At 43.4% G+C, this 8,459-nt stretch overlaps 1 protein-coding gene across 1 annotated transcript in view; it reads right to left on the bottom strand.

Annotated features, from left to right (window-relative positions):
• Positions 1-3,007, bottom strand: part of LOC148508593 (putative lysosomal acid lipase/cholesteryl ester hydrolase) — a 62,794-nt gene extending 59,787 nt beyond the window's left edge. Inside the window, exons 1-2 of the mRNA XM_088444320.1 lie at positions 2,849-3,007; positions 2,219-2,354 (exon numbers count right to left, since the gene is read on the bottom strand). Of these exons, the coding sequence (XP_088300446.1) occupies positions 2,219-2,347 (129 nt within the window). The 5' untranslated portion in view covers positions 2,348-2,354; positions 2,849-3,007. The remainder of the gene's footprint in view (positions 1-2,218; positions 2,355-2,848) is intronic.
• Positions 3,008-8,459: the final 5,452 nt, after the last annotated feature.

The following is an 8,459-nucleotide window of genomic DNA, read 5'->3' on the forward strand; positions in this document are numbered from 1 at the left end:
CCCAGCTTTACTCTATTCCCAAATCTCAATCAGGCTCTTAGGGGTATATTTACTAAGAAGACAGTTTTTTAGAAGTGGAGATGTTGCCCATAGCAACTAATCAGATTCTAACTATTATCTTCTAGAAGATGCTAGTTAAATGTTAAGTAGAATCTGATTGGTTGCTATGGGCAACATCTTCACTTCTAAATACTCTCAATTTAGTAAATATAACCCCTTAGAATCAAATATACATGCGACTTCATCTGGGAATTTTATGTTTGTAAATGAAACTATGACCAGACTTTCCAGGAACACGGACAAATAAGTGTGCATTCATTTAAACATTTGCAGAATTACATCTTTGAGGTGAGGAGCGCCCGGCAATGTCAGACCACCCTCCCAAGGTGGTCTTATAATCTTCTGTGCAAGGACTGACACATGAAAAGGGAAGATCATGCTTAGAATAGCAGAGCGGGGACCAACTTTGCTATGGATGCAGTCAAGCTCCAAACATATAGCTGTTTATTCATACACCAAAATGCATTTGAATATGCTGACATTTTGTGAACGACATACAATGACATAAAGCAAATGCATGTGTAGTATGGGAAGCCGACGGACGAAATCCCGACCGCCGGCTTCTCGACTGTCTAATCCCGGTAAGGTACAAATGGCAGGCGTTGAAATCCCGACGCCTGTCATTAGACCTACGCCGGGAGCCCGACACCCGGCCTACCGATCGATGGTAAGTCGTGCGCGGACAGCCGCGGGGGGAGGAGGGTTAGGGGCTCCCGGGGGGGCACTGAGGGTTAGGCACCCCCGGGGGGGAAGTTAGGGTTAGGCTAGGGGAAGGTTAGGGTAGGCACCCCCGGAGGGAGGTTAGGGTTAGGCACCCCCCCGCCCCCCGGGAGACTTACGGTTAGGCTGTGAGGAAGGGGGGGGGGGGTAGGTTTAGGCCTTAAAGGAGGTTTAGGCACTTGGGAGGTAAATCATACTGATTCCGTGTCGTATGGACCCTGACCATTCATAATGCAATACATACTGTTTGTTTGTGGGTTTTTTTTAAATTAACTTCCCCATTGAAAAAATAACCTATTCTCTGTTTGATCACAAGACTCTCACATATTTGTATCATGTGCTGGGCTCAGACAGAGAGTGTCTATTTAAACCCTTCCTACAGTATAATAAATCCCACACTTTGTTAGATTATTGCTCCCTTTTACATGTTCTCCAGTAGATAGCTTGTGACAAATATGACTTGTTTGCTACTGTAACAATTCCTTAGCGCAGTGAATCCCAAACTGGGTACCGTGGCACAGTGGGGTGGCTCAGGGCACTTGCAGGGGTGCCACAGGTTGGTGGTCCAGAACCAAATCAAATTATTTATGGTAAGTGTGACAGGCAAAACCAGAGCTGATGGCTGCCAATTATAAAATACATGGACAAACAGTATAGTCCCTGTCCACTACCACAAAACTGACCCCAAGGATAACAGCTGAACACAATTAACTTATTTTAATATTTTTTTCTAAATTTCGCAATAAGAAATTTTTGGCCTTGGGGTGCCGTGAATAAAATGCTGATACTATAGGGCACAGTTATTCAAGGGAACCACTGCTATAGGGACTATTTTTTTTTTCTTTGTTGTTGTTGCAAATTCACCAACTGAAACCAATGATATATCACTGGCTACATATTCCTCACAAGAAACACAAGTTTAATGTGGCTATTTTTGTAAATTGCAAGAGGAAAACAAGCGAAGACAAAATGCCATCACTAGAAATCCCATTAATACAAAATGTTATTTTATCCGAGAGTTACTGTGCATTAGCTTGTTTGTGAGTTAGCACCAAACTTCCCAGAGGCCGAAAATGTCCCTATATTTCAGTGGTGATCAACTGAACAGTAAACATGCATCCTGCAGATAGATATAGAATAATATATATATATATATATATATATATATATATATATATATATATTTCAAATGTTAGTATTTATAACATAGAAAGCAAATATTAGAACCAAGTTTAGCAAGAAATGTAGGGATTGTAGTGTACTGAAATAAATATTTTCATCCAAAGTTATTAAGAAAGTATGGGAGAGTTAAAAAAAAAAATGGTATAAAATGCCAGATTTACTGCAGAAAGTGGTTGCATAAACACTCTATGAATGTAATATATAATTCCTGGGAGACTTTCACCTGTATAAATAGCAATGAGAAACAATGACTTACTACATTCATAGAGGCCTCAGGATCTGCACTGTACATAAAATCACCATCTCCATTATATTTTTGGGACACGTCCAACGATTCTGCTGTGATCCCAGAGATTAAAACGGTCACTGCAACCAGCAGCCACATTATGGGACTGGCAAAAAAATAAAATAAAAACCAAATAAATGAATAAATAAATGTACATTGTAATGTGGGGAGAGGACATACAATCTCAGACAGGCATCACATGCTTTTAACAAATTATTTATTTTTGAAGAAAGTGCTTTACACAGAAAAAACAGCTCTACATTTCAAGGAAACAATACATGCTTTGTATATTAAAGATCAGCCACTTGTGAATATATTGGTTTTTGTTTATTTAGATAGTTGTTCAAGGATGTAACTAACAGCTCTACAGTATTTGTGTCTTTTATCATGAAACGTGCAAATACAACACTGAATAAATATTATGACCATGCTATTCCATACCTGTGCAGAAATATATCTCAATGAAGAAACATATTATATATATTTCAGCACATTGTAAGTGGGAGAGTACAGACATAAGTACATTAATTGCAGTTATTACAGAGCAGTTTATACGCTACTATTAATTCAAAAGTACTGAGAAAACTACTATATACATACCAGACAGTAGAAGGAGAGTACACCTGACCTGAGCCAGCCAGCACACTATGGTATACTATGCTGTGTGACACTGACAAGACAGCTAGCCTATCAGCGTAGCCAGCACACTATGGTATACTAGTACTACGCTGTGTGACACTGACAAGGAGACAGCCAGCCTATCAGTGCAGCCAGCACAGGTCACACCATATATTACATACACAGCTTCCTGAAGTGTGGAGAGAGGAAGGGCTGACACCGCAGGCTCTTGGCAGCTACAGCTAATGTAACCAATCACAGGGGTCCTTAGTTTCGAGACACTTGTACCAATGAGAGAGCAGCTGTCTTCCACTACACAAATCCCGTCCATGCACTCTCAGCAAGTCATGTGATCCATCCTGAGTGTGTCATGTGACCAGACAAGACGAGGCAAGTCGGCACACTAGCTATTATGCTAGAGAGAGAGCTTCCAACTAATTGGTTGTTGTGTAGATTGTTCTGTGCCCAGTTTACCTATTTCATTCATTAAGACAGTTATCCTGGCTGGATAGTGATGTTAAATACTCTAGAGGGAAAGTATTTTAATAGTACGAGTTAGAGGTGTTGCCCATAGAAAACAATCATCTATTTAGTACGTTCTATAAAGTAATAGATATAACTTGATTGGTTGCTATTGGCAACACCTCCACTTGTATCATTTACAAAGTTTAATATATCTACCCTAGAATCAGTTACTTAGTTCAGTGTAGTAACTACAAATATGAAAAGTAATCTCTTCTGCAGCATTAAATAAAAATATTTCCAGGAACAGACCCTTTCCCACCCTGGATGCTACTAAAGTTGCATACACACGTAAACGTTTTCTGTCCAACCATCCAACTTTGGTTGGAATGAAAATCTGGTAAGGTATGGGCAGAGCCGTAACTAGACTTTTTGGTGCCCTGTGCCAGAAAGAGCATTGGCGCCCCCCTCATTTTTCAAAGGGACATAATGCACCCAAAAAAGGCCATGGCTTCATGGGGAAGGGCCAGGGAAGAGATAGGAGAGGCCAGGAGATGCTGGGGATGAAATAAGAGGAAGCTACACGCAAGAATGATAATAAACAGAAATTTGACAGGCCCAAACAGCACCCCGTGACCTGTGGTGCCCTGTGCGATGGCACCGGTCGCTCTACCCTAGCTACGGCCCTGGGTATGGGAGTAAATGATCAGCAATTTGCGCCTAAATGCCAGAAAACAGATGAAAATGGTCGTTCAGAAAAGTTTGTTAAATGTTTGATCTAAACAATTTGTTCAAACAACAGTTTTTGTCCATTTTCCGGAATTTGGGAGCAAATTGCTGATTGTCAGTTACTCCCATACGTTACCAGATTTTCATTCCAACCAATCAACTAGTTGGATGGTTGGACAGAAAATTTTTACGTGTGAATGCAGCTTTAGACCCTCATCCACTCACTGGTCAACTCCATATTGGGCTACTGTAACCGTCTATCTCCAGGAAGCAGGAACTTCAGGAAGCATCAAGCAGCTTCCTATCAGACAGGTACAGTCGAGGATGCTGTCAGTGAGATGGAGGCGGGGTCATGCAGAGACAGGGGTCGAGGAGCCTGGGGTCCCCTGAGAGGGGATAACTGTGTGCAGCTGACTGCCTTCTCTGCTCACCTTGCAACTCCAGTTCACCTGCGGCAACTCCCTTTCCCCCCGCCACCCCACTGTCACCTGGGGCACATACCCTACTTCGCCCTCAGTGGCACCCCTGTCCCATAGTCTGCTATGCAGACAGAGAAGAGGCTCAATTTTCAGTTTAGCTTTTCGTTGTTGGGTAACACCATCTTGAGATGGTGTTACCTGTACCCACATTGGGGGACCAACAGAGGCAGTGAGGCCCACCAGGTTAAATCTTAATGTACATATTACTGGAACACTTAATCATAGGCTTGAAGTACATGAGCAGAATATTGAATCAATCCCTTTGTGTTTAGTATTTTTTAAAATACTTAGGTTTTTTGATAGTGTTGGACAAAGATACAGCATTATGCTTTCCATGTTGTAGCAAACAAAGTGTCCTTACTCTGACCAATCATTTTGGGTTGCTGGCAATGCCTTTGTCACAACTCTCGGACGGATTGTGGATGCGGCCCATATTTAGGGAATTGGCTAGACCTATTCCTGAGGCGCGGAGTCTAATGTGCCGGCGGTATTCATCAGGGACCCTCGCAAGAAGGTATGGACTTGGCTGCATCCGACACACAGGTCGCAGCTCTCAGGTTAGGTTCCCCTATAGGTACTGGTAGACACTGGATGAGGTGCAGAAGAATAAATGTAGTCGACAGGCCGGGTCAGAACCAAACAGAGGAGACGGTACCAGGGAGCAGATGTAAACGGATCACAGGGAGCAGCAGAAGTCAGAACCAGATATCAGGAGCAGTACAAGGGGTCAGACGAATTCGGAGTCACAAACAGCCAAGGTCAAGATCAAACGCTGGAGTATGGTATGGAGCCTATACTCTGGTGCCATAGACTTCCTCTTACAGAAGAGGTTAAAATCTCGCGCCAAACGTGACTTCATGTTTGGCGTGCCTGTCCCTTTAAATTTCTTTGCAGGATGGCGCGCGCGCTCCTAGGAGAGCCACTGCCGCCTGCACTTCCAGCCAGCATGCGGGGGACTCCCTGCCTGCTGCCAGCTGCAGATTCCAATGCTGCCGGACCCGGTAAGTGGTAGCTGGTGTCCGGTGCACTGTGATCCCCCCTTCTAGAGGTGGGCACCGAACACCCCACAAATGGATTGTTGGGAAACTTCTGGTGGAACTTTTGCAGAAGCTGAGGCGCATGAATGTCAGAAGCCTTGACCCAGCAACGTTCCTCAGGACCATAGCCCCTCCAATCTACTAGAAACTGAACAGCTCCTCTAGAAACCCTAGAGTCCAGAATCTGTTTCACTGCATATTGCTCTTGATGGTCTACCGGAATCGCAGGAGGAGGGCTGCAATGAGTTGAGAAACGATTGAGCACCAAGGGCTTGAGAAGAGAAACGTGAAACACATTGGGTATTCTTAGAGTGTTTGGAAGTTTCAAATGATATGCCACTGGGTTGATCACCTGTAAGATCTGAAAAGGACCAATGAATCTGGGAGCGAATTTCATTGTTGGAACCATTAATCTCAGATGTTTGGTTGACAGCCAGACTTTATCACCAGAAGCTAGCACCGGACCCCTCCTCCTTCTCCTATCTGCAAACAGCTTGTACCTTGAAGAAGTTCTACACAAATTCCTCTTTACCATCTTCCAGACCCTAAAGAATCGATTCACTGTACCACGTATGGCTGGGAGTGATACTGGCTGAAGGCCCGGTAACTCGGGTAACACTGGATGCAGACCATACTGAACAAAGAATGGAGAATGTCCCAATGCCTCATGGTACAGGTTATTGTGGGCAAATTCAGCCCAAGGTAGCAGAGAGACCCAGTCATCTTGATTGACTGAAACATACATCCTAATGAATTTTTCCAATTCTTGGTTTACTCGTTCAGTCTGGCCATTACTCTGGGGATGATAGGCTGAAGAAAAGCTCAGATTGATGCCAAAGCACCTGCATAATGCTCTCCAGAACTTAGAGGTAAATCGTACCCCACTGTCGGAAACTAAATCCTTCACCAGGACGCACGCAACATTCGACTTAGATGCATGCGCTGTAATACAAAATAACTGCATAAATATTGCAATAGCGTACAACTTCAAATCAGGCCCATTGTACTTCACAAGTGGCCTAATGTTCCTAGCAATGCTGCCAGGGCACAATGGCATTCGGAGAATAACGAAACAAAGACTGTACTCATACACTGTTATTACAAAGTCTTTGTAATAACAAAAAAGCACTCCCCTAAACTCCTCATTTACCTATTATTACTCACACAATCCAATGGGACAGGTCCTCTTCAGTCCATGTAGGTGGTAAAAAAAACATAATAGACAACATGAACTGTCCCTTTTGAGATCCTGACGGTAATGAGAGGTCACTCGTGGACACTCTCCACAGGAATGAATAGGGCCATGCTGATTGGTCAGAGCGTAGGAACTACCCCACACCAAGCCGTTTTCCCCCTATTTTCCACTACCAGCCTAGGCTTAGAGGTCTAGGGCTGATTGCTAGTTTGGGGTTTGCAGCAGTTTTTTTATCAGTTTTGTGTCGGGAAAAGGATATTTACACGATGAGGATTGACAAATGGAGCGTACACACGGTCAGATTTGTCAGGCTTGTCAGATTTGTCAGATGAACGACTGAACGATTAAACGATTTGAACGATTTGGACGATTTGACCAAAGTTTTGAACGATTTGAACGATTGAACGATTTTTGACTGCATTAAAATGAATGGAATCGTCCAAGTCTGACTGCAAACCCATCAGATGTCAGATATCGTTATCTGACAAACGGGAACGCGCATCGTTGATCGTCCATCGTTCAGGCATGTCAGATATGAACGATTTTCCATCAGATATGAACGACTGAACGATTTTTAAATCGTTATCGTCCATATCTGAAGAAAAAATCTGATCGTGTGTATGCACCATAAGAGTTCCTTTTAGTGAATTCTGTATTTTAAGCTTAAGTGGCCCATACACGGTGCGATTTTTTTTGCACGATGTGGATGATTTTGATCAATTGTAACGATCAATCATGCACCTAATGTGTTGATTCTGTATGTTTACGATGCCTACGCGCGTCCCCGCCGTTGTATAGCTGGATCGTAAACCGTAAGATTGCAATCTACTGTGTACAATGTGATACACATTAGCATCCGTATCGTATGATCGTAACGATCAATCTTACACCATTTGAACACATCGGGCCAAATGTAATAGGGTGTCTGTTTTGGTAAATTGCGAGTTTGGTGCTAAACTCGCAATTTTTCACAACTCTCTAATGTAATAGGGTGTCTGTTCACTAAAACTCGCATTTTTCAGAGTTAATAAAACTCTCCATTCTCAAACTCGCATCCAGATGTTTTCACATTGAAAACAATCAACTCGCCCAATGTAATAGAGTGTCTGTTTCAGACTCGCAAAAAAAAGATTACCAAAAGTCCCCAAATAATAGACCTGCTTCAGGCTAGCGAGTACATCCTGAGCAGGTCAGATTAACACAGAAACATGCACATATCCATGAGATATGTACATGACGTGCACCGCCTCCCCAAAAGCATAACCAGCCCCGGGCTTTATAAAGCCTGTTCTGGTTTTAAAAATACAGGGGCCAAAATGCGTAGGGTGCCCCTGTATATTAAGAACCAGCACAGGGCTTTGTTGAGCTGGTCCTAGTTCTGGAAAATCAGGGGACAAAACGAGTCGCAACATTGTATCATTGATGTAACCACAAGATTAACCTCAATTAATCTTGCGGCTACGATGTAGCGGTTCCCACCATAGACTTCAATGGGGATTTCTCACCATAGAAGTCTATGGGAGTCACAGTATGGCCGCATTCAGCTAATCAGGGAGCTGCTCCGACGGAGATGCTCCCTGATTGGCTGGCGACCCCTTCACTGACAGAGCACACGTGTGTCCCGGTCATTTACGCGGAGCAAAGGTATGTGTACACACATACCTTTGCTCAGTGCGGCATGGATCGGGTTT

The sequence above is a fragment of the Taudactylus pleione genome, unplaced genomic scaffold, assembly GCF_031769625.1.
Source record: "Taudactylus pleione unplaced genomic scaffold, aTauple2 ptg000354l, whole genome shotgun sequence".
NCBI classification, from domain to species: domain Eukaryota; kingdom Metazoa; phylum Chordata; class Amphibia; order Anura; family Myobatrachidae; genus Taudactylus; species Taudactylus pleione.